Below are 26,456 nucleotides of genomic sequence, written 5' to 3'. Positions count from 1 at the left end.
GAATGCAACATGTGGAACACGGAGAGTGGAATATGTAAACAAACCGGTTGACGTAACCCCCTCGGTGCACTCTGCATGCTGACTGTTAGCAGAGCTACTGAAATCTCTGAAAACATCTGGGCACTTTTGCAAACATGTTCTATGCTGACAACCTGACCAGACATGTGAAGATTACGGCGCGACATTCGCGGCTAAAACACTGTTAAAAGTGTAGTTGGTGACAGAAAAACGGGGTATTTTAAAACTACACCACCACCATTGCTGCCTGTGATTTGAAACGCATTCTGGGATACCTGGCTGCCTCAAGTCTACAGAAGCAATCGATTATCTAGGATCGACCTGTTTTGACTTACATTGCACGGCAACCAATCAAATGTTAGAGAAGCTGCATGGGCAGCGTTAACCCCGCCCCGTGAGTTTGATGGGTGAGGCTGACAGATAAAATTAATTCATGATGAGAGCCAGGCGCCAGGACTGCCAAAATGAAATAAATAAATATATCATTAAATAATTAATTAAATGTGTCAATAATTTATTAAAATGTGAAATACATAAATAATTAATTAAATGTGTCAATAATTGATTAATTAAATGTGTCAATAATTAATTAAAATATGAAATACATAAATAATTAATTAAATGTGTCAATAATTAATTAATTACATGTGTCATAACTATTTATTTAATTAATTAATTCCCATTTTAATTAATTATTGCCACATTTAATTAATTATTTAATGGTGTATTTAAGTAATTCATTATGGCAGTCCTGGCGTTCCATAGTTACATGCTTTTGTTTGTAAAGGTGCAGTGATTCTATGACTGCAGTTTGATACTAAAGGAAATTCTTACTGCTTTGCTATAATGGCTATCTGTGAGCTAACAATACCATTTCACATTGTACATAGCTAGCAGGGTGGATGACCTGACAGCACAGGTAACCAGGGGTTAGCAACGAAACCTACATTTTTTTAAATTAGTCCAGTAGTGCTCTTAACCGCACCAATCCTCACGTTCTTTCCACTAGCCTGTGTGAAACCAGTGACTCCTTATCCACGCTGCAAAAAAAGGCATATGTTTGCAAATTTGACCTGGAAATTTGCTACAGTGTACTAATTCATTCTGCTCCAAGCTAAAGCTAAATCTTTAAATCTTGTTGATGTCTTCACCTCCTGAATACACCAGTTGGTTTAACCTGTGAATTGGTGGCTACAGCAAAGGTTTCAGATGCAGAATTGAATGTTGAATATGATTTGCAGGCACACTTCTTAAAACTGCACTTTGCGGAGGTTTTTATATATTTATAATTTCCATATTTTCTCAGTAAGAGCCCAACGATAGAGGAAAACAAACAGGAAAAGTTGAATATTTGAGGAAACACCGTTGATGGTGATTTAAGGTTTAAGCTTCAACAGATTTTTGTAATGATTTGCTTTACTTTCTATTTTATTTCTGTTTTAATTCAGAGCCCAGTGTATAATGGTTAATAACTGTCAGATTGGGAAGTGCAAGTAGTAATGATTTGTCAGAGCTTCAGCACTGATTGAACCAACGTTGTGTAGTTCGATTGGCTCTATTCAAAGTAATGAAAACACAAAATGCATTAGTCATAATAACGTTACATGCATCTACGTGGAAATATGGAAATAAATAAAACAGACTTTTGCATCGATTCTTTCTTTAGTCTGCAAAGGTTTCACTTTTCTCACATCCATCTTCACAAAGTAGGCCCGACCCTGGTGCTTGTCTTGAGACATTACTGTTAGCTCTCTGCTGGCTGGCCTCAGCAGGACCACGTTTCTTTCCACGCCGCCACTAATTATGAGCAGATTAAGACCACTGTAAGTTTCCTAATGCGCTTATAACTGAAAAAAATCATGTAATCCCCAGTACTGGCTGGCTGTCGGAGTTTTCAGTTCACATGACTGTGTTTCCTTTTTGATTTTTTTTCCCTTTGGACTTTTTTAACCTATTTACTGAGGCGATTAAGGAATGAGGAAATAAGCAGCTGTTTTCTCAGTTCTGTTGAATATAATTGGGCCTAATTGATTATTTATGATCGTTGATGGATTGCCAGCACCACCTGCATTGCAAAGAAAGTTGGGAAAAATTGCAAAGTGTTATCAGAGATTACAATGGCAACAACAGTCGCTGTTTCCCTGTATACTCAACTCATGTATGTTCAGGACTCAGAGCTGGAAACTGCAGACTTGCGCTGTATTTATTAAATAAGAGTGAAAGCCAGCAGCTGAAAAACATGGTGCTGCTTTTGAATTTTAGGATATCCATGTTATGTCATCTATGAATCACTTTAACAACATCTCTCTGATGATCCCAACACCATTAATCCAGCCTCCTACACACACACACACACAAAGCTAAGGATTTGGCATCATTTTCACATAACGCCAGGCTATGTGCTGAGAATTTCTGCGTGTCGTCTGTGTACTCTGTCAGTTTACATGTTGTTCTAAAGGGAAATGTTGTTGGGCAATTCAAAAGCCTCGCAGCCTTCGTGCATCAGGATATACTGTTTGAAACTGAGGCTCTTATATTATAAGATAAGTTAAGATAAGAAAACCTTTATTAGTCCCACACGTGGGAAATTTGTGTTGTCACAGCAGGAAGTGGACAGTGCAAAAGTTGTGAAGGAAACATTAGAATAAAATAAGATAAGAATAAATACAGTACACAACTGTACAGAATAGAATAAAATAAAATACTATATACAGTAGAATAAAATAGAATATAATATACAATAAGATAAAAATAGAATACAAATGCTATATACAACTGAGTAAAAATACAACGATGCCCTAAGGTTTTAAGGAAAGTCATATGTGGAGTTGCACAGCTGTTTGGCTCAGTTTTATCTGTTCGCCTTAAACCTTCTTATTAGCATTTGTGGCCATCTTCCCACTCTGAGTGACAGCACGACTGTCGTAGCAGCAGGCGTGCACGCACATACTTACATGGCACTGATGGGCGTGGTGCATGTGTTTGTGACACTAATACTGTGTATCTGGCAGATGCACGAGTTATATTGACGCACATGGCTGCACACTTGATTGTCATGTAAGTCCAGTTGTCACATTGCCAGATTAACTGGCAATGTGACAGTTAATCTGGCCTCAAGGCGCTTTATATAATAAAGCGCCTTGAGGCGACTTCTGTTGTGATTTGGCGCTATATAAATAAAATTGAATTGAATTGAATTGAATTGAACTGGATGCTGCTAGACTGCGTGAAATGTGAGAGGATGAGTAATGCTTCACACGTACACACTGAGTCATAGAGACCATCCTGCTCTTTCTCAATGCTGTTTTTTTCATTTAAATACTTTGGTATGTGGGTTTGCCTTTAATAGGAAGAGTAGGTGAATTCCAGTCTGTATATTGTTGGCTCAAATAAGCTAGCAGCCACAAAGACATGAGTTGTTCCGGTGTTTGGAACTTTTAGTTGTCTGATCTCAACCAGAACTTGTGAGGTGTATCTGTTCTTTAGGATTTTGTGGATCATTAGCCAAAGACATACACCAATCATGCAAATGCTTTTGATAAAACAGTGCTTTGTTGTCTGCAACAACAGAATAACACCACTGGCCACTGGACAAAGCTATTTTCTGTTAAACCATTTTGAGTAGCTCTTCGCAAATGTTCTTTTTTTAGATTTATTACAGCTACCGTCTATTTAAATCTCTGAGCTCTGGTTTGTTCCCACAAGTCTTGGCACTCAGGACACAACGAAAGTAGAACAGATTGCACTTATAAAGAAAATACCTGACAACTCTAACAACCCTAAAAGTTAATCAGTCAGTCAGTTAGAAGAGGATACACAGGCACTTTGTGAAGCTATGTTGTCTGACTCAAACCACCAAAACACCAACCACACACGCCTACTGGTGAAAGCATCTCTATGGGTTTGGCTATGGATCTTCACCAATCATTCAAACTTTATTTATGTAGAAACTTTACTATAAGTTCAGTGAAAATAGCTTCACGAGTGATTGACAAACACTCTGGCAGAGGATAAATGTTAGAGACAAAATGAACGGTGAAAGCTACATCTCATGTCGCATTACATTGAATTCACAGATTAGGTAACACAAAATATTTAAAGCTCTGGAAGGTATCTTGAGTCATGCAGTGGGATCATGCAGTTCATGCACTTCTCAATGAAGACCCAAGGATGAAGTGATATTCTCACGAGCGATTTTCATGTATCCAGCTGTCTCCCTTCCTTCTGCATATGCAAATGAGCGAGGACAAAAAGGAAGAGGAGATTGTCTGTTTGTGTCCTCTCACTGTGGATGGGCATTAGGATCATTGATCCGGGTTCACAGTAGCCCACTGTACCCACTGTAGCCACTTGATGCTCAAGACCATCAGTGTGTGTGTGTGTGTGTTTAAGGGTGTGTATGTGAAAGAGGAGAGATGAGATAAGTGGAGTCGGCCGCAGGGTGGGGGATCAGATCAGAGTGTCTTTGTCCAGAGAACTGACGTCCTATTGTTCTGATGGGACCAAGAGACAACAGACTGTGAACACGCTGTATCCCCCCACGCACCCACAAACACACACACACACACAGCTACTTACACACGGTCATGATAACATTTTCATTCTTATGTGTTTTTCAGGCTAATATTGGGCACATGGACACAGCCAAGGACATGTGGAAGATGATCATGGGGAACTTGGCCCTCATCCAGGTACAGGAAACACAAAGAAGTCTGCTGTCACAGAGCATCTTCAACTATGTTTACATCCATTAAACAGAGCAGTCACATAATGAGACCACTGAAATGCATTATAGTACTAGTGGATTTATGTAGTAATACTCTACTCAAAGCAGCAGCCCAGTTTTAAAAAATCTCAAACTGAAATCAAAATATTTTGACACTGAATATAAAAGATGGGTTTAAAATGAGGTCAGTGCAATGCCTTAACAGCTTAACATTCATCAGTTCACCGCTGAACCACTTCGCGGTAGGACTAGGATTAGCTTGCATTTTGGCTACATGCTAAAACTTGCACCAAAACTAGCTGTAACTTTTCAAATCAATCCTCTTGCATGCATCTAAACTAGGTTGTAGGATTACCAGCTAAGCAGCTAAATGAGAACAGGTCACAGGTGACTGGTAGATGTTAACAGGTTAAGTTTGCAGTGTTTCTGATGGCCAACAGGGGGTAGATTTCTCTGCTTGAAAGTCAAATTATTTGGGAGTTCAGAGGAAAAAGGCTCCTGGGTACTTTGCTCTGCTACCCCAGTAAACCCTTTTCTGATGTGTTTATGGTTCCCTATTACTGATTTAAAGCCTTACAGTATAAAGCAAGATGATTGTTTTGTAAATTGTGGTCCCCATTATACAGTATGTCCTTTAACCTGAATGTACAGTGTTTCACATTTATGTCACATTTCAGGAAGCCAGTTACCACCATGTCTGGAAAAGGTTGTTGCACGAGTTATTGCACACAGTAAACACACTGACCAGTAACTACAGAGCACAATAACATTTGTAAAACAGTTAGGGGTTGACCTCACGTTCAAAAGGATCGAGACAGAACAGACATGTCAGTCGAGTATGGTCTAATTTGTGATTGATTTACTTGCTCTCACTGCAGCCAAGCTGCATGTACTCGGTTCTTTATAGTAGTTTGCAGTGTGTTTTATTTATTGTACACAAACAAAGGCATGAAACTGTCTTTATTGCTTAAAGTCTTTGTTTGGTCTCTCGTGAAACGGACCCCGACCCTAGTAGTTTGCAGTGATGTGAGCTTGTGGTTATATAATACCTGGTGAGTCCATAGTTCCTGGAACACTAAGCCAGTGTTGGCCGGTGCTGTCACAACTTTCTATCTAGGGTTATCTTGCACTCACATTGGGTCACAGTGGTGCTCTCCGAAGGCGTTTACACTGGAAACTGCTTCATATGATTCTGAGAACTCACACTGAAACGAGTGTGCACCATAGCCGCGGTGACATTACTCATTGATTCGTGAACTCCACACTCAAGCCTCCACTTTACCTTTATGGCAGTCACTATCTTTTTTTTTTTTTTTTGGAGCCAGAAGTGACCATATTTAGAAAAGAGGGAGGCATGCTAAGTTAACATTAATGAAGATACCACCTTTAGCAGCAATAACTTCAGGTAACTGTTTTCTGTGAGAATTTAACAGTCTGTCACATTGTTGTGGAGTAATTTTAAACCATTCTTCTTTACAGTCTTTGTCTCCTTTCAATTAGGCACAGCTTTCTTAAGGTCCCACCACAGCAATCCAGTCAGTTTGAGCTCTGACTGGGTTCTTTTCAGCCGTTCTCTTGGAGATATGTTGGCTTGCTTGGGATGATTTTCCTGTTGCAAGACCCAGTTTTTGACCAAGTTTTATCTGGTGGACAGATAGATTTGCCAGATATAGCAATGTGCATTGTTGCTAAACATGTCCACTTTTGTCTGCTCAGTCCAAAGCACATTGCTCCAGAAGTTGTGTGGTTTGTTTGGACGCAACTTTGCAATGCTAAGCCACGCTGCCATTTTCTTTTTACAGAGAAGATGCTTTGTCCTGGCAACTTTCCCAGACAAGCCATACTTATTTAGTCTTTTTTCAATTGTACCATCATGAACTATAACATTTAACATGCAAACTGAGGCCTTCTAGAGCTTCTTGCAGTTTCTTTGAGCCCTGCACGGTCTGACCTTGGGATGAATTTGCAGGAACGTCAACTCCTGGGAAGGTTGTAACATTGTGTTAACATACATGTGAATGCCCCAGACCAGCAAACAGCCAGAGATTCTGTTTATATGGAGGTGCATTTCACATTTGCTGATGGTCAGTTAATCAAGTCCATTCTATTGGCAGTATTTGGCTGCTAGTTACTCTCTTAATTCCTATGGAAGAGTGATCTTAGATTTTCACAGGACTACACAAAATTCTGTGAAAACGTTCTTTTTTTCACGACTGTACTTATTATTCTGTAAGAATAGTAATAATACACGCCTTCCTTTCCACTCAGTCCTTGGTAGAAATAGAAAGATGGTAGATAATGGACCAGCCCTTAAACAGGATTTGATGATGATGATGTTAAGAATCCCTCCTTGACTTTGAGAAGGAGTTTACATGTTAGCTGTAAGTCATAGCAACAAGAACTATCTTATGGTAAATCTGTATATGTGCGTTTTCACCCAGGTCCAAGCCACAGTGGTGGGGTTCCTGGCCTCCATAGCTGCTGTGATCTTTGGCTGGATCCCAGAGGGACACTTCAAGCTGGGCCATGCAGTGCTGTTGTGTGCCTCTAGTGTGGCCACTGCCTTCATCGCTTCTTTGCTTCTAGGTATGGTCACCAGTTGGGAAGCGAGGGGTGTTCACAGTTCTACTCATTAGTCACGTCAGGTTTTTATGTAACTCTCAGTGCTAATTTGCCATCATTAGCGAGTCTTTCTCAGCCCAGTGTTTTTTAAGCTCTTGATAGTTACAACTAGAAGAAGAAGCTACGTTTAGCGGCCTCTTTGTTCACAAGTGGTCACCACAGCAGGTAGCTCCACGAGTTTGATTTGACAGATTTCTTTAGTACCAGATGCCCTTCGTGGTACCACCGTAAGGCACATGTGCCTCCTTCTAGAACCTCAGCTCTTTCTTTGATAGGCAAATGTGTAAACCAATCTATAGTCATCCAGCTAGTTAAATTACACAAAAAAGAGCTGACAAATAAGTTAACCTCATTTTGCTATCAGTTAGATGAAACGTCTTTAAAGGTAGCCCCAAATGTAGTAGTTTATGGTACTTTTTATGTTATTTTCTTTAATATGATGTGCCAAAAGTTCACAAAAAATATTGCCTTTGGCTAAGGTGTATAATTTGGTACATGCATTAGTAAAGTGCAATGAAAACATGCTTTGCAAATAAATTGTGTGTAAATAAACATGCCAGCATCCACAGAAGAAGTAAGAACCTCTTATCTCTTATCAATGAAATGGCTTAAACTAAAGTAAAAGGATTAGTTATCTGATTGATTGTAGTAGATTGAACTGGTCACTGTTTTGCTGGCCTTTGTAGTATGTAGTGTTAAATGTGTAATATTTGGATGTAGCTGCTGTAATAGTCCCAACATGCTATCCTAGCTCAGTGTGTTAGCATGCTATATGCAGATTAGTACTAAACACAAAGTGTGAAATGGCAAATATTTGAACATTTTGGCCAGATCAACATTTAAGTGACTAACATGACAGTTCATCCTGAGGTATCTATACCCAGGTACATGGAAGTCATGTCCAGGTGCTTATTTGTTATATCTGAACAAAATCCGTTAATATGTCCAACCTCAGAAGTCATCAGGGTTCATTCTGTCAGTTGTTGTTGTTGAGAACTTTCAGTCTGGACCACAGTGGTGGACTGATGACACATTCCTGGAACCACGCTGACAACATCAGATTGCTTTATAGGTGCAGTCAGAGTCGTCATGTTTTTACTGGCTTTCATCAGCTCAACAACTACGTTGTGAGTGAAGCTGTTTTTGAAACTGTTCTTCAGACAAAACCATTTTTTTGTTGTTGCTGTTTTGTTTTTGCTATAAACCAACATGAGCTGTCTGTGGTTGCTGTAGGAAAGAACCTTAACCATTTTAGATATGCGGAAACATTATGCTGGCTCTTACTCCCACATGCTGTTTGTAACCAGGCTTCGTATTTACCAAAGTCAGTTCTTTTAAGGGAAAATAAAAGAACCCCAATTGAGCAATCAAGAATAAAAATAACTCTTTTTGTTTTTTTTAAGTGAGTACTGTTGGACAGTTAGGAGCATTGCTTGCCTTCTGTGTTGTGATGCCTCTGATCTAAAATCTCACAGGTCTCATCATGATCGGCGTCATTGTTGCATCCAGAAAAGTCGGCATCAACCCTGACAATGTGGCCACACCTATTGCTGCTAGCCTAGGAGATCTGATCACGCTGTCCCTGCTGGCAGGCATCTCAACAGGACTCTACAAAGAGCTAGGTAACAGAAATGACGAACATACCCTTTTTCCATTTGGAAACAGGTTTGCAGTCCATTATTTTACCTGAATGCGCTGAATTAGGTGGTTTGAATAGTGGATATTTGCCACCTCAGGTTCTCGCCTGTGCGTCAGTCTTAAACTGAGCCTCTGATTCGCAACTGAAGGTAACTCCCAAATTCAGACAGAATCATTTCAACATTATTATGATAGTTGGTAGATCCATCAAACAGCTTCCAGAGTCTTCTTTACCTTTGAAGTTATTAAAAAAAAGGGAGCGGCATGAGTAGAATGTATGAAATGTTGCTCTGCTTTTGGTAAATAAGGATGAAAGCCGCCCACACCTACTCTCGCTGTGTTTCAGGGCAAGAAACTCCACAGCTGTGTGGCTGTATTGTTAGCACTGTGATAGCATCTTCACCGGCAGCACACCCAGCTCCATCGAGCTCCCTGCTGTTCCATCATTTGCACACCACAGACAGTGACAAACACTGACACGCAGAGTGTGGAGTAATCCTGTAGCTCTTTCGTCTCTCAGAGAATCTACAGACTTTATAGTCTTCCTCACTGCTGCTTGTTGAGCTTATTTGGGACATTTTGGCTCAGACACTCACAAACGCGGCTGGTGTCTGGGTGTTGTAAGCAATGTGTGTACTTAAATGTGGTGTTTGTGGTGCTTTGTAATCTCCTGCACTGTTAGTCAAGCTGCAGTAGTGCCTTCTGTGGGAAAGGCCATGATTTAATGCCAATCCAAATGAAAACAGTCCTGTTCAGCCACATATATATGCCCTTCTTCTTTATTATCATTATGTGCAGTTACTATTATAATTTGCCAATGTGTGATTTATGTTTCATTTCAGTCATGTCCAAGGTGGTTTTTTTAGACAATTCTCAGAAAATTAAAAAAATGAAAAATTTATTATGTCAAAATATGACAAAGATGCTTCTGCTAAAGCATCAATATCTTTTTTTCCCCCCCCATTCAGAGTACAATGATTATGCCAACCCTCTAGTGTGTGCAGTATTTGTGGCGATGTGCCCACTATGGGTGCTGATAGCCAGGAAGATCCCATCCACCAGAGAGGTCCTTTACTCCGGCTGGGAGCCAGTCATCATCGCCATGGCCATCAGCAGGTAGGGCTCATGTGGATGTGCTTGCTTATGTGGATTTTTAACTCACAGTACTGCCTTTGTTTTTCTTGGTTACTATTGCTGTATTCGCTGATGATGTCACAGAGTCCACCAACAACCTAGGCTCCACACCATCCCAGACCCCGATCCTCAGAACAGGAGAAAACCCCATGAGGCATCTTTTTGCACATGCAGGAGTCTCCCCCTGCTGGCCATGAGGAAGAATCTAGGGTTAGGATGCTTAGGTTTTCTTTTCAGGCTCAGGGCTGGATCCATCCTCGGGCAGAATATATTAAATTAATAAATAAAACTTTAAATATGTTTTTGAGTACATTTACAGTCTATATAATTCAATTCATTTATTTTATTTATACAGTGCTAAATCACAACAAGAATTTCCTCAAGATGCTTTATATTGTAAGGTAAAGACCCTCCAATGTGTTCCACAGGATAACGGATTATAATGTATACGAGATTACAGATGGGTCCTTAAGTGTTTTAAATGCATGTCTGATTGTAGTTCTCTCTTCTCAGTTTACCCATGTTTTTGTATGGTAAATAGTAGTATGTTCACTTTTTGTTCACTTTTTTGCTTGTGTGTGTCTTTCAGTGTCGGTGGTCTGATCCTTGACAAAACTGTCACCAACCCAAACTTTGCTGGCATGGCTGTCTTCACTCCAGTCATCAACGGTGAGCAGTCATAGAACAAAAGTGTACAAAAGAGGTGGAAATAACAACCCTCAATATGCCAATTAGTAAAACAACAAATTAAAACCAATTAAAATGTGTGTTTAGAGCTGTTGCTGTGCTCACCCGTCTGTGTCATGTAACAGTGACACACTGACTAATGCCTGCCAGAGGAAGCATTTGTGCACTGTGATAATACTAACCGATGGAGCTGGCATGGCGCTCTTTCATGGCTAAAGGCCAGCTCCACAATACTCGATTGGAGAAATATGTTTTTGTTAATACTGAGGTTGATTTGTTATGTTTTCACGTGCCAGGTGTGGGAGGTAACCTGGTAGCAGTTCAGGCAAGTCGAATCTCCACCTATCTCCACATGAACGGTATACCCATGGGGGATCCCAACCCAGCCCCCAGGAAGTGTCCCACACCCTGCACCTCCTTCTTTGGTTCCAGTAAGTTATCAGGCAGCAGTGGAATAAATGTTCCACTGTCCCCATCCACTCTTTATCTCATACAAACAGTTTTTTCCATACGTAGGGTGAATTACAAGTGAGATTATTGGCTATATTGAGCTTAAAGTGTTTTCTGTGTGATAAAAGTCGCTGTTTTTTTACATTATGCTGAAAATGTAACCTGGGCGGGAGCAGGCTATATGCAGAGTTTAGTTTAAAGTCAGGTGGAAGTGCTGCGATTTCACTGATTCTTTTATTTGCAACGTATGTTAAGAGCAATACTGATTCTTTTTTGGGGAAGTGTAGAAGTTGTTAAGGCCTACCTTAGTAAAAATCACTGAATGAAGTGCAAACCCTGTGATGCATTGAATCCAAATGAACCAAATGAATGTGCATGTATTCATTTGGTTAAAGAGAAAATATATAAAATGTTTTTATACTTTATTCTAATGTGCGGTTAAGTCTTATTTACACCGCTGGGATAGCAGCTACTAAAATAGAAAACACACACCAACAATACCTGCTCAATCAATAACGTTATTTCACTTTCATCTGCCCACACACTAAAGCAATCTCCTTTGTTCGGCTGTGGGACAGTAATCTTTCATTTTTAAATGGAGCCAGTTTAAAGTTTCACAGGTCTATCTGCTCAGAAATAAACAGCAGCACAGACAGTGCAGTCAGCCATAAAACAATTAACTTGCACTAAATCATCAGTTTAACATTTATCTGCAGCAATGACTTCCTGTCTTATTTGACACCGAGTTATATTTTTTATATTATTCATAGATTTTACTAGATCGTACTAGAGTAGGTGGCACTCATGGGGACATTTTTGCAAGAGCATGCATTTTACAAGAGTAAAACCTGTAAAATGCATGTTTTCATATGGACACACACAGAGCTTGAAGCAGAAACCCCGGCTTAACAGAGACAGGTGATTACTACTGTTGTGATGCCCGTTATCTACAACTTGGGCTTGAGGTTTTATCAAGCCAGCCAATGCAAAGAAATCCTAGCTGTGTCAGACTTCTTCATAGTTTATCCTTCAAGTCAGCTGGTGCAGGGCCCGGTTTGATGTTACTATTTGATATCAGGAAATCCATTAGATAATTATAATGAGGTGCATCATGACTGCAATTAAACAACAGTGAATTCAAAAATACTACAGACATAAAATGACCACCAAAAAAATTGTAAGTAACTTAAAGTCAAAATAATGACAACGACAAAGATGCAAAACAGAGGAAAGGTCGAAAAAACCCACAAAGCAACAACGGACAACACAGACAAAGTGAAAAAGCACGGACAGCGAGACAAAATAACTACAAACATATAACAAACAAAGAAAACGGCAAAGCCTCAACAAAAGGAAAACAACCACGAAGTCACACATTGACAACAGAGACAGAAAACAACAACAGAGACAAAACAGCCACAACAGCATATCAAGTAACTATTAAAAGACAAACCAACTATGAAAAACAAAACTATTTTAAAGAATTTCAAAGAAAACAAATACAAAAATAACCTTAATGACACAGCCTTGTTGGCATGTCCTGTTCCCGCTTCACAGGAATGGGCGAGTCTTTTCCAGTGTTGTCCAGCGTTTTCCATAATGCTGTCTCCTCGTATGTAACTCATGTTCGTCTCTCTCCATTCCAGCTGTGAACTCTCGTTCAGCCCGTGTACTTTTCCTCCTGGTTGCCCCAGGGCACCTCGTCTTCCTCTACACCATCAACTCCCTGAGGGGGGGGCACACCACCCTCACACCCATCTTCATTACCTTCTATCTGTTTGCTGCACTACTCCAGGTACAGATATGTTTGTACATCATTTTTACAACATTGTATGGGTGTCGTTGAGAAGTTGAGGATTCCAAAATATTGTGATACTCGCGTCTTGATTATGGCAATTGTGTAAAAATCATTGTTCACTAAAGTTGGCTATGCTTTCTTCAGGTCATGATCCTCCTCTACCTGGCAGACTGGATGGTCCACTGGATGTGGGGTCGGGGCATGGACCCTGACAACTTTTCCATCCCGTACCTGACCGCGCTGGGTGACCTGCTGGGGACTGGCTTCCTAGCCCTGTGCTTCCACTTGCGCTGGTTCATCGGAGACAGAGACACTAACGTGGGCAACTGAATGCATGCACAGATACACGTGCTCTCACACACACACACACACACACACACACACACACACACACACACACACACACACACACACACACACATAAAAACAACTTAAATCCTTACACATACTGTATCCTTGCACGCTCGAGCAGTGACGAACATCACCTGCATTGCTTGAACACTGAAACTGGACATCTACAGCGAAAGGGCTAAACTCCTGTCAGGCTCTGACTGACGGTGCACATAGTGCACGTAGCATTTCATCTTCAGGATATCAGGACACTGTTGCTCAGCAGCAGCCCAGAAATCCACCTTAGAGAGAATGGCATGTCTTCACCTCAACCACGCAACAAAACCCCACCTGTGATGGATTCATTACTCCACCGTTATTTTACTTAATAAATGAGTCCTGCCACTTTTGTTATCATACCATTGACAATGATTGTTATTGTTCAAAAAGATGCATTTGATAGCTGATATATGAATGGATATTTGTTCTATGTGCACGGCCAGTCCTCATTATTTTCAATGGGAACATTTGCCGTCTTGTTTTTAAAAACGTTTAACACTTGAAACCTTGACAGAAAAAGACAGCAAAAAGAAAAAACATCCAAACAAGCCTAGAATGCATAATCACCAAGTGCTACTTCACGTATATAGAATGATAATTATATGAGATCTAATGGAAAATCTGATTTACTACAACCTATAGGACTGTCCTCGTGATAGTAGGGAACTGTTTTAGGGGGTTTCACTACAGGAGACTGGACCACCAACTAGCTAAATCCCTTTTTAACATTGTTTCCATGGGTGGATGGCTTCATTTGAGTCAGGGTGTGAAAATGAAGAAGTGAGGCTTTGTTTTCCGTAGCTGTTCACACCCACTTCTGGCATTTAGAATAAGGACTACCAGACCTGAGGGAAGTCCAGCATTTCAGACAGTCACTATAACCATGGACTCATCTCTTAGTCTTAACATGATGAGTTGGGAATCACATAATTAGTTTATTTAGCCGTGTTGTCCTCACAAGTTACACTGCTTCCATTGTTGGCCAACTGTGCTCATAAAACATCCTTATTCACAGAAAAAACAAGCAAATACACTTTAGAAAAAAAAGAAATATGTATGTAATGGCTGTGTGACTGTCAGTCAGGAGTGTATCAAAACTCAACTCCCTCTGAGCTGGAGCTCCAAGAAGTCAGCAAATGTCCAGGTGAGAACAGCACCAGTGCCCCTGTATGTAAGCATCTGCCAACTTTCTACTGAACAAACAAAACGTTTGTTGCTGTGTTTCCCAAGCCAGGCTTTCAGTAAGTGATAAGAGGCTCATCACGCTGTAGTGCACTGGAACAAGCCTGCAGAGTTTAGCAAACTGAGCACCAATGTTGTTCACACATAGGACAGAGTCTGAAAGTGTGTTAAGTTGTCTTAGCCAGGCCGCCAGGTTATGCTGACTCGTATTCAGTCTGGCACCAGATGAAAGGTAATGATGGCAGATATTTTGTGTGGATATTTGGTCGTACTAAATGTTTTGTTCCCACAGAGCAATTAGGCCACGTTAGAGTAGTGAATTAAGGGACAGCTCAAGGAACTGCATCAGGTCATAGGAGGATATGGGGAAGAATTTTAGTCAATTCAGATTCATGCAAATGTCCACATAATTTTCCAAATTCTTCATAATTCTAAATTCTTCTGCCTGAAAACCCGGTGAGACTAGCACAATGAAGTCCCACATGTAGCAGTTAAATCTCCTGCAGAATTGCAATAATCAGGTGCAGCAAATTTTAGTTCTAACCCTTGACCCAGATAGAGTCATAGCCCACTAACCAGCAATAAGCCCTCTGCTACTATAAATTGCTGAATAAAAATGTGGTTTGGAGATTTCTGTAGTATAGAATAGTAAAAGTAGAACTGGTTTTGTACACGGATACGGCCATTGTGGAGTTTCCTGTGCTCCTTGTTCTTGGGCAGATTTCACCAGGAGATCCGGTTTTGTCCTTCCATTGAAATACATGCTAAGTTAGGTTAATACCCCCCGAGAAAAAAACGAGTAATTCAAGACAAAAACAGAGTTTAACACTACAATAAGTTAAATAATTAACTTATTGTCATGATGCTAACAGTTCACTAAGCTATCCAAGCTGTCAGTTAGCAATTTAAAAGAGAGGAAGTTCAGATTCTTTCAGACTCTCAAAAGCTTTCTATGACAGTAATATGTGACATGAAATGATGGAAAGAGACCGTGGAATGACATGTGAGGTCATAAGGCTGCATGTATGTACACTAACCTTAACCCCATCTTTGAGAACTTTTACCCCTTTCCAAGAACCTGTTTACTGTCAGAAATTATGTTTAATACTCAGTACAAGGCACAGTTTATAGGACAGAATCACAAAGCAGATAGCTATTTTATGAAAGTAAATATTGCTTGTAGCTTTCTTACACATATATTATTTAGATGTAAAATCACATTGCCGATAGGAAACTGCTTTTTGACAAATCCCAGAACGTTGATTCTGTTGATCTGGACATAATGTTTTCAGATCAACAGTGACTTCTTCAGCCTCAGCTGACTGCAGGTTTCTCCAGCCTTGTAAACAAAATATTTGCACTAACTCCTTTGTAACATAGTAGCTCTGTTTCTTTTGATTTGACTGCATTGGTCTGCAAGCTGCCAAACTTTTCCACCTTTTTTTTCTCGAGTACTCACTAATGTTGCCATTCTACTGCTTGGTGTGATTGAGCATTGAGGCAGAATTCATTATTAGTTGTTACTTTTCCCCAGTTATGCCAAAGTGTGTATTTTCCCTTTTGTTATTGAAATGATGTCTGATAATAAGGGAGGAAAGTGTTTTCATAATAGTGAATACTATTTAACCAAAATTTTAATCGTCGTTGACATAATAAGATAACTTTAGCGTATGCCCCACATCCACACAACTGATCTGCCATCAGCTAACTCTGTATTCAAGGGCTCGCAGGCGAGGAGGAGAATGAAACGGGAAGTGGTGAGCCATTTCGACAGACTGGATCGAGTGCCGATGTCAGTCCAGGAGAAACCTGCATGTGATGCTTGACTTAACTGTTTCCAAAGGGGGCCAGCAGAATGCATGTGCAGGGAACATGGTGTGAATGTGCAAAACTTGATTATTTTATCTGTTTAAAATCTTTGATCTCGTGGTTTTTTTAAAGTGTCAATTATGTTAAAATTGTGATTTTTTTTTCTTTGTTTTCCTTTAATTCTTTGCCTCCTTTCTTCTTAACGCTTCATGATTATTGTTTTTTGTCATGAATTTGATCAAACAACCACTATAAACACTGTCTCCAGGCTGGTCAAATGCAACATTGTACTGTAATCTGCAAAACCGCCTCCAGAGGGCACTGCAGGGATTCTCTTAACTGTACATCTTCTGTGTGTGTCCTCTGGATTGACATCCACAGCTGGAGTGACGTCATTGGTTTTGTCTGCTTTTCTACAGTGTTTAACTTGTAAGAGTTGCACCCCTCCACTCTCAGTCTGTACCCTCCACTCTCTTACTGACCAGGTGCCAGCATTCTGCCTCTACGTCAATGGAAAGTTGTGAATACTTCAAAAATGGGGCATGTAATGCTTTATTTATTTTTAGAAGCACACAAAGCAAATTGTACATACTATATTTATTCTATATATAAGGTTGTTTATTTTTAATTTTGGCTCAGTATCATGGTCACCATGTCTTCGTTCTATTCTTTGCTGAAGGCCAGTAGAGCTTTTTTGTACTCTCTGCGATAGAATTGCAGTGAGGCTAATGACTAGCACAGTGCCTAATATCTGTCCTTACACACCTCACACACATGCTTGCGCGCCCTATCTCGCACAGGGAAAGCATACTTATGAGACATAGAATGGCCTTAACCTATCCGAGCCAAGCTCTATTCAGAATAACTAATCAGGAACTAGGTTCGCCACAGAGTAGTGTCTGTTTATCTAGCTCTGATTTAAAAAAACAAAACAAAAAAACAGCTGTACAATATGTTGATTATGTGTAATGTAATAATGACTTTATATGACACTGCAGTGGAGATCAGTTCTTGTTCAGTTCGGAAGCTGGTAGACCCCCCAGCAAGTTGCTTTACACGGCATCTGGGAAGTCTGGGATTAGAAATAAAGAGTCCAACACACCGACAACACCTAAAGAAAACACAGAGTTCTCTGGTTCTTTTTCTTCTTATGAATCCAGATGTATCCTTCCCTCTATCTTACATATCCAGCCTTTAAAACCCACCACCCACCTGCTGCCTTGTTAACCTCAGTGCTTCGAATCGTTGAACCCCTGAACTCACAGGGAACCACGCTGACCCCCAGACTGCCATCACTGACTTTAAATATCAGCTTTTGACTCTTAATGTCAAAATAATTTTAAACACATGTACAGTCTTACTGGGTCTGAGGTCTTTGTGTTCTCTGTGTGTTCCTTTTGTAAAAGCCTCCCTCTGTGAGGCAGGAGGAGAGCTTTCTTCCTGCAGGACTTTGTAAATTGCTGGAAATAAATAAACTATATTATTTCATACCATCCCTATGTCTTGTGTGTGTGTGTGTGTGTGTGTGTGTGTGTGTGTGTGTGTGTGTGTGCACGTGTTTTTGCCCGATTCATTGTAAATATAATGGTTGCTAAACTGGCCAAAGATCTATTTAAATTGCATAATTTTGTTTTACATGCTGATGTGTATCTTTACATTTTTAGCAGCTATTAATATTACAGCATATCATTTACTACAGTTAATTAGCCATCAAGGAACATGCATTTATTTTATACTTGCTTCAGGAGGTATTCAGACCCCCTACATCTCTCCACCTTTTGCACACATTTGATTTGAACTGACATTTTTCCACATTAATCCAAACTGCATTACCTACAGTGATAATGTTACACGTTTCTCCTTAACAAAAACATTTAGACTCTTTGCTGCAGTGTTCTAAATTGTGCTGCTATAATTACTCTTGATCTGTTATTAGAACTGGACGGATTGGAGAGTGTAGAAAGCTCTTCTACATAGAAGAAGAAGAATTTACAAAACCTAAGCCATAAAGGCCAATGATGTCTGCAGGTACTATCCATAAAACTGTGACAAATCACACATCAGACCAGGCTCTAAAATGTTTCTAAAGCTTTCAGTGTCCCAGGAAGCACAGTTCATCAATAACTGTGAGCAGTAGTTGTGTTTAAACCAACAGTACTCGCTCTTTGCCTGAAACGTAACTAAGCAAGTAGGGTAGTGACCACAGAGTTAAGATGACTCTAACAGACTCTAACAAGTTCTCTGCAGTGTCCGGAGAACATGCCATCTCAGCTGCATTACATTGCTTTGACCTTTACTGTAAGGTAAGAGGCTGCCTGACAGCTCACTGGTAGTTTGGCAAGATGCGTTTAAAACATCTGAAAGTCTGTTGGTGCATAAACTCTTTAGCCATAACTCCAAGCATTATTTCTGTCCAGCCGCTGCCTAAAAACATCTGAACAATGAAGCATGGCATCGCGTGATGATGGTACTTCCTAGCAGCACATACAAGGAGGCTGATCAGAGTTAAACGGTGAATGAATACTGCCAAATAGAGGGATGTTCTTTGAATAACACCTTGTGTGTGCTGACACGACCTGACACATGACCTGATACTCTCTGATTATCCTCAAATCATCCAAATAAAGCTTAGACTCAAAGTGGATACATTAGAAGAGACACAAGGATAGCAGTGCAGTTTAATGGGGATTTTCAGTGTTATCTGATTAGAATGAAACCTGGAAAACATTAGCTTTTCAAAAAATAAAGGCATTTGGATATATTTTAACACAACTTAATGAGTCTCAGTAAAATAATAATTACACAAGAATCACTGAAGTACAGTATATTCCACCAAATGTGTCTAGTAGAAGTCTGCTATACTAGTAAATGAAAGCTGGATGAATTGGTCTCTTTGAAGACATTTCAGGGAATACATGAGTCCCTTGGATGTGCTTTGCTTATTCAGCTTGAGTGTGTTTCAGATTAGATGGCTGTGGAATTTCTATCTTCACAGAAATGGAAGAAAAGTCCAGTAAAAACAAATAATCATTCAACCTAAACAGATGCAAAATAAAACACTAGCAGACTAAATTACATAAATTATGTCATTATTAAATACTTTAAAAATTACATGGTGCAAACCAGCTAATCATGCAATACAGCACACATCTCAGCAGGAGATGAGCAGTAGGTTGACACTGCTAGTTTGATATCCTGAGGGTAGAAGCAGGAGTTTCTCTCTGCTCTCTCCTCCTCCTCAGTCATCCTTTCTCCTCCATCTTTGAGCAGTTGAGGATCAGCGGACGGAGAGAGAATCAGCGACCTGCAGGATCTGGGACGGTCCCGGAGAAAGGGGAATAAAAGCTATTGAAAAAGTAAAGGAATGAACAAAAATGATGAAATAAGAGCATTTGGATAAAACTGGATAGCTCAGAGCAGACGCACCAGCTCCACCCCTGCTGCACACATCCAAAGTATCCATCACCATCTTCCCCAGCCCCCTGCCGGACATGTTCTAGAAGAAAAAACAGACGTTTTCACTAAGACTACTGCTAAGCCAAAACAGCATGGTGTCATACCAGTGCTTAGCACACTGATTACACCCTGGTCTGAATCACTTAAATGTTAAGTAATCATAGATTCATGATTTTTTTTGTGTAATTTTAAACAGAATAATACACGAGTTATTTGGAAAAACTTAATGGAAGGCTCATTTTGTTGGGGTAGAAGCGTATTAATGTTATATTTGAGGTCCAAAATCCTATTTCAAATGAACTTAATTATACAGTGAATATAATATTTATATATAAACTATTATATATATTTTATGAGCAGCACCTCTGTCAGCAGAGTCTTTTTAACACCTCAAAACTACACATATAAATGACCTGGGCAACAGAAAATGAAATGGAGGAACCACTAGATGGCGCTGATGAGGTGTAACTATGCATGAATACCTTGTTACGTAGCTGCAGCAGCAATGCGAGTGAATCAGTAAGTTTGCCCTCCAACAAAGACAGACGTGTTTTCTCATTTTCCTCTTGTGTCCTTTCCTCCTCTTCCTCAGGACTCTAGTGAACACGAAATAGAAGCCCCCATTACAATCCTGTTCAAAATGGGTGGGTTTAAAAAAAACCGAAAAAAGCTCAGTGCTTCCAGATGCATTTTTTTTTTTATAAGATAAAGACCTCAAAGTCAGAGGATCCTCTATGAGCGGCACTTGGCGACAGTGGGAATTAAAAACTCCCTTTTAACAGGAAGAGACATCCAGGCTCGAGGAGCTAGATAAGTATGAGCCAGCTGAAAGGATGTCTGAAGATTCAAGACTTATATTGACAGGAAGATATTCTCCAACATTAAAGTGTATTTATGGCAAAAAAAAACAAAAAACTTTTTTTTCTAGTAATGAAAATGTAAAAAATTATTATTTATAAGAAAAAATGATAGAAAAGACAATCTTTTGTTAATACATTTCTGACACTTTATATGTCAAACTGACAAAAAGCAAGAGCATCTTTTCCTCACCACTTGTTTAAAGCCTCCCTGCGGCTGCTCTTGGTTTGGTCCTTTCCAACAGAAGTGCCCCCTGTTGCCTTTAGAAGTGCTGCTGAGGTTTCTGTCATACATTTGACTCTGAGAGAGAAGGTGATGGACCACATGGTCCTGACATCTGAAGGAAGACACACGACACAACGGCAGAGTTAATGTTTCTTTACATGTGGTGGTTTTTGTGTCTGCGACTTGGTGGGGCTAGTTGTCATAGAAAATGGGAAAAAGGTGAGGTGATTTATTGGAATATGCGAACACTGGTGGAAATACAATCATGTGTATTTGTACAATTTTTGTATTTGTATTGTGCAATTCTTTTGTTTGGATATTCAGGTGTGTGTCTACTGCATTGGCAGTGAGTTTGGGCTCACCATCATGCTGAAGAATGAATCTGTTGTCAATCAAACTCTTTCCAGATGGTGTTGTGTGGTGAATCAGAAGCTGACTGTACTTTTTTGCATTCATTTTTCATTTATCCATGATTTTTAAAAAGATCCCCTGTAGAGCAGAGCTTCCAGTATGTTTTACAGATGCCTATCAACACTCACTATTGGACTTCTCTCCAGACCTCCTCTGAATGATGTTATTAAAATTTGCACCAAACAATTTCAAATTTTGATTCATCATTTAATAAGACTTGTTTACAATGATTTTCAGTCCAGTTCTTTTGTAACCTGGCATACTTGAGCCTCTTCTCCCTCTTTCTCTTCCTTAAGAATGGCTTCTTGACACCCACCCTACCACTTAGACCACTGAAGATGCTTCAGCAAAAAGCAGATGGATGAGCTGAAGGACCAGATGCATATGTGGATGGATTTTACCCTATTCCTCAAGAATATGGCTTCCAGATACTGTTCATCTGCTGTAGGTTTGTAGGCTTCCCACCTCTTCTTTTGCCTTCTACTTCTCCAGTTTTCTCAGTTTTTTAAGGACCCAATGCACGCCACACTGAGATACCCAAAGTTTAATCCAGCCAAAGAAACAGACTGTGAAGGAGCAGCTCACCCACTTATGGGAATGTTTGTGGTTCAGTCCCCATCTGCTCCAGTCTGCATGTTAACTATCTTTTGGCAAGTTACTACCCCCAAGTCATCAGAGTATGAATGTGTGTGAATGTTAGATAAAAAGCACTTGTAAAGAAAAAAGTGCTTGTGTGAACCAGTCCATTTACCATTAGTGTTGTCTGTGTAGAGATGAATGTTAAGATATGTGTTTGAGCTTATTGGAGCGCAGCAAACATCTTTGGTGACTTAGGTCGCCTAACCCTAAACATAAACCAATCATTTTTGTGTCGTGAAAACTGTTTTTTGAATTCTTCAGTAGTAGAACAGATGTGAGAAAGCCAGCTGTATTTTGTTTTTGCTATCAAATTGTCAGATTAACATTAGAGAAAATGCCATGTATGAACACAAGATGTAAGCTAACCCTTTGCTACAGCCATGCATTCGTCCAATGTGCCTCTTCACCTCCATCAGGCAGCGCTGTTCTTCCTCTCTCATCCTACTGTCCTCCTCCTCTTCATCAGATGCAGCTCTTCCCTCCACTGCCCTCTGTAGACACTCAGCATCTGTGGACAGAGCAACTGCATATTTCAGTCATCAAAGAAATCTTAGGGCCCAAGACTCCAGAATACCGAAGATTTCTCTTCTGTGGCAACTGTTAAAGGAATACGGTTTTGGTTTCTTTGTCACCAGTTTCACCTAGTGACAGCAGACAACGTCCCACAATTACAGAATACATACTTTTCCTTAGCAACCAGTGATTTCCATAGAGTTACTGAGCAGTCTCTAGGCCTGTGTAACTGGAGCCTCAATAAGAACACACTAACACTCCCATACTGATTTGTTTTTTTCAGTTAGTCACCTGTTTTGCTGCAAGTGTCTTCGGGATGGTTCTGTTGACCTGCAGGGCTGGGGACACACGTGCAGCTGGTTCTGAGGGTGGTAAAAGGCAGAGGCGATACCTTAAATGTATTTTTAAGGTAAATGTATCTGTTTTTTTTACCAATTACATTTCAAATTTAATAGCATCCTCTTCCTCCAAACCTTAACTAAGTGATGCATGTACCATAATAATCAGAAATGTACATTTTATTTCTATGATCAGGTTTTGCATACTTCCAAGTTACCAAAGACATTAACACAACAGAAAAAATAATTGAGGCTTAACTAAGTAAGTTGCTTACTAAATGTTATTTTCTAGGGGTTGCGTAAGGTCTCCTAGACACAAACTTGTGTGCAGCTTAACCTGGGCACCCTGTGGCATCAAGTTTCAAATCAGCAGAGTACACAAGCAAATGATGTGTAAATAGATGCACAAACACACCCATGTACTGAATTCCTTCACCTGCTCATGAGCACACATGGTACCTGTATCTGTGCAGCTCAGTCTCAAGCTGGGTGATCCTGGACTGGAGTTGGGGCACAGACCGGGCCTGCTCCTGGATCAGCCGAACCTGCTGCAGCCCCGAGCTCAGAGCCTCCCTGGCCTCCTCTGCCCGCTTCCTGATGGAGATCACCAAAGATCATCTCACTAGTCTCCTACATCCACTCAAATATCATCCAGCAAGCTTTTGAAAACCATCCACTGATAAATAGTAACTCCAACCTGATCTGAGTGTTCTCCTTCCTCAGTGCAGCCTCCACCCCCTGCAACTTGCGCACCTCCTGGTACGCCCACTGCAGCTCCTCCTCCAGATGCTTATTGAATCTGATGGCCTCCTCCAGCTGCCCATCACGTGAGGAGCGGATCAGCTTCAGTTCCCTTAGAAGTGGGTCTCTGATATCTCGTTTCCTTGCCACTTTCCTTGCTGAGTCTCCTGCAGCACTGCTTAGCTGTCCTTTAATTCTTTGAGTTGGAACTAGTTTTCCCTGGATGAATGTGATGGAAGTCTTAGGCTTTGAAATCGCAGGGTTGTAGCAGGATGCAGAAGGGAGGGTGCTGCTTCTCTCCTGTCGGAGCGCCACCTCCAGGGCCAGGCAGCGGGCATCGCTCCCCTGCAGCGCTGAGCGGAGGTCCTCCACCAGCTCCCTTAGAGCTGCCACCTCATCTGGAGAGGAAGAAAGAGGAACATGTGAAGTGAAGCCAGATCATTGCTCATCTTAAGTGTGCAATCACTGATTTTCTCACTGATTCCATAAAATGAACCTAATGTACTTACTTAATGTTATATTTAGTTTTTTGTTTACGTAAAACTATAGAAAACTGTTGATTTAAAAAAGAAGACAGAAAGGAAAAGATTAAATGAGAGTCTGCAGCCTTACTGTTCTGCCAGTAGTCTACTGTAAGACAATACAACAGTGTAGTGTGACAGTAACACAATGTGAAGTAGGAACAAAAAGAGAACTGTAAAAACAGTAACATACTAATATCCTTGTTACCAGGATTTTACTGATAATCTAAGTGGGAATCTTTTACACTGAGGTAACACATAATATAATATGATGTAGTGCTAATGTAGTGCAACATTTTTACTAATATAATATGTCCATATTTTTACCTTAATAACCTTTATAGGTGAACTTTAAAAGTGAAATTAGTGTATTTTCATTTTATTCTGCTGCATATTTCTTTTCATTATATTTCAGTGGAAATGATTTTACTTTTTACTCCACTATACCTGTCTGGCAAAAACGCTAAATATGTAGAAGATTTTAAATAAAGACATAAACATGATAACTATTAAGACAGATTCTCTTCATCCTTTTTGATACTCAGCATCTAGTTTGAGCTTTTTGTCATGTTTTATATGCCAATAAATGGAGGACAGTTCCACCAAACTTCTCTTATTATTTCATTTTTATAACAGTTTGAGATGCAAAGACGCTGAATGCTCCAAAACTTTACCAAAAACATGGAGAGAAAAATGAAAAAAACAAACAAAAACATCCCAATGGATAAATACTTAAGGATGTCTCCTTAAGCCACTGCTAACTAAAGCCTGATTTATAATATGAACATTGTGATAATGTTACAGAGTTTTTGTGTGCAAGGTGACATTTAGGATCAGTGAAGGAAACCCTGAATGAAGTTACAAATTAAACTTTCTTAAGAAAAACATATAAAAAAGATAACAATTTTAAAACGCTGGTGCCCAAAAGCCAGTTTGCCCCACTGTATATTGGGCTGTTCTAGATGTCAATTCTAAATAAGTGTCTTTGATAGTGTAATAATACATTTTGTATTAGCCTGGGATTATCCAGCACTCACAATTGGTAGATGAAGTAGTGATATTATAGTGTCTGGTTGTATATAATTATAAGGTCATCCTGCACAATTTTATAAAGGTGAGAGAGCAGCGCACATTCTAAACCGGGATTTTAAATGTTCTGGCTTCCCTCATCGATCAACGGGGGTATTAAAATCCACATATAATAGGCCTCTTTCTCCAGTACCTGGTTCACGGTGCTCTGAGGTCCGACCTTTCACAGATGTGTTGACGGGTCCATTCTGGTCCTTTGTCAGATCAAAACTGACACACTTTCTCCGCCTAACCCGCGGCCACCGAAGCCGTATCTGTCTCTCTACCAGCTCTGTATCCTCGCTAACGGGCAGACGCAAGGCACACTCCCCGGTACCTCTACGCGCACTGCGCACACGGAAATACCCACAGAGCCGTGAGTGAAATTCTTTAAAAGACAGCTGGCTGGGGAGCCCAGAGCATATATCTTTAAACTCTTCATCCTCCTCTTCTCGTTCTCCAGCTGCCGCTGTTTCCTTTACGTTCGCAGTCCTCTTTCCTACCTCAGCTCTGTTCAGTCCCAGGACGGCACAGAGCGCAGTGAAATCTTTCGCCGACACAGTATCGTCCCGGCTGGGGAAGGCCAGGTGGTGGAAGACTTCTTGCAGATATTGGTCTATTCCAGTGGCCAAGACAACGATTTCGTTCTCCACACCAGGATCAGAGCAGTGGTGGTGTGCCAGGGCGCTCCGGAGCCACTCGCTTTTACGCGCTGCACGCGGTGAGGGCTGTACGCGCTGCATGGCCGGTGAAGTGCACATAAATTAAAAGATATTATCAAACGGAAGCAGACTGGAAAAATGAGCACTGGATGAGATCTAAAAACGAGTGAAGCTAAGACGATTTACGGGTTGGTGTGCCCCTGCGCATTTCCCTGAAAACCCTCACTTTACATTCCTCACAGCGGCGCATCAAGTCAAGATCTGATCCCCGCCGGTAAGGGGAAAAAAGTACTAAGGGAGGGCTCCACCCTTCCCTGTGACCGCGTGAGAGTGCGTGTGAGCGCATTAATACGTGCTTTTAACCGCTTACGGCGAAGCATTCCGGATGTTTGATGACTGTCATGAAAGTGGATCAAATGTCAGTTAGAAGAAATCTCATCAAAGAGCAAAAGATTTCCATATATGAATCTGTTGCACGTTTTTCAGTTAAATTGTGATCTGCAGGGTATTTTGTGACAAAAACGCGTCCACAATGAGTCATGGCGGGTTTCTCTTCTGCATCCCTCTCAC

General features: G+C 40.4%; 2 protein-coding genes across 7 annotated transcripts in view; one reads left to right on the top strand and one right to left on the bottom strand.

The window, feature by feature from the left end:
* The window catches only part of slc41a1 (solute carrier family 41 member 1), a 30,762-nt gene extending 12,813 nt beyond the window's left edge, over positions 1-17,949 (top strand). For 3 of the 4 annotated variants that reach the window (XM_039612547.1, XM_039612548.1, XM_039612549.1), the window contains exons 4-11: positions 4,638-4,709; positions 7,186-7,330; positions 8,842-8,988; positions 9,973-10,120; positions 10,728-10,807; positions 11,122-11,256; positions 12,922-13,070; positions 13,218-13,403. In XM_039612547.1, the coding sequence (XP_039468481.1) occupies positions 4,638-4,709; positions 7,186-7,330; positions 8,842-8,988; positions 9,973-10,120; positions 10,728-10,807; positions 11,122-11,256; positions 12,922-13,070; positions 13,218-13,403 (1,062 nt within the window). Of the gene's footprint in view, positions 1-4,637; positions 4,710-7,185; positions 7,331-8,841; positions 8,989-9,972; positions 10,121-10,727; positions 10,808-11,121; positions 11,257-12,921; positions 13,071-13,217 lie in introns of all 4 variants that reach the window. The other variant, XM_039612550.1, reaches the window with a different exon arrangement.
* A 1,149-nt stretch (positions 17,950-19,098) lies between these two features.
* Positions 19,099-26,169, bottom strand: si:ch211-112f3.4 (EF-hand and coiled-coil domain-containing protein 1). Of its 3 annotated transcripts, none has more exons than XM_031744409.2 (9): positions 25,379-26,169; positions 23,592-24,033; positions 23,354-23,488; positions 22,848-22,918; positions 22,410-22,566; positions 20,961-21,105; positions 20,393-20,506; positions 19,881-19,950; positions 19,099-19,799 (listed from the first exon to the last, which is right to left on the bottom strand). In XM_031744409.2, the coding sequence occupies exons 1-9, from the start codon at positions 25,983-25,985 to the stop codon at positions 19,732-19,734; spliced, it is 1,809 nt and encodes a 602-aa protein (XP_031600269.1). In that variant the 5' UTR covers positions 25,986-26,169; the 3' UTR covers positions 19,099-19,731. The 3 variants fall into 3 exon arrangements, with proteins under 3 accessions (XP_031600269.1, XP_031600272.1, XP_031600271.1); XM_031744412.2 differs by having other exon boundaries at positions 19,099-19,767; XM_031744411.2 differs by having other exon boundaries at positions 22,410-22,551.
* Between the last annotated feature and the right edge of the window lie 287 nt (positions 26,170-26,456).

The sequence above is a fragment of the Oreochromis aureus genome, linkage group 5, assembly GCF_013358895.1.
Source record: "Oreochromis aureus strain Israel breed Guangdong linkage group 5, ZZ_aureus, whole genome shotgun sequence".
In the NCBI taxonomy this organism is placed as follows: domain Eukaryota; kingdom Metazoa; phylum Chordata; class Actinopteri; order Cichliformes; family Cichlidae; genus Oreochromis; species Oreochromis aureus.
Note: the sequence above shows the minus strand (reverse complement) of the source record. Positions and strands in the feature narration are given on the sequence as shown.

Excerpts from the sequence above, each read along its gene's own strand:
- si:ch211-112f3.4 (XM_031744409.2), bottom strand. The coding sequence starts at position 25,985 with ATGTGCACTTCACCGGCCATGCAGCGCGTACAGCCCTCACCGCGTGCA. Across the intron at positions 24,034-25,378 it reads CTCAGAGCACCGTGAACCAG|ATGAGGTGGCAGCTCTAAGG; the intron begins GTACTGGAGAAA and ends CTTCCTCTCCAG. Across the intron at positions 22,919-23,353 it reads ACTGAGCTGCACAGATACAG|AACCAGCTGCACGTGTGTCC; the intron begins GTACCATGTGTG and ends TACCACCCTCAG.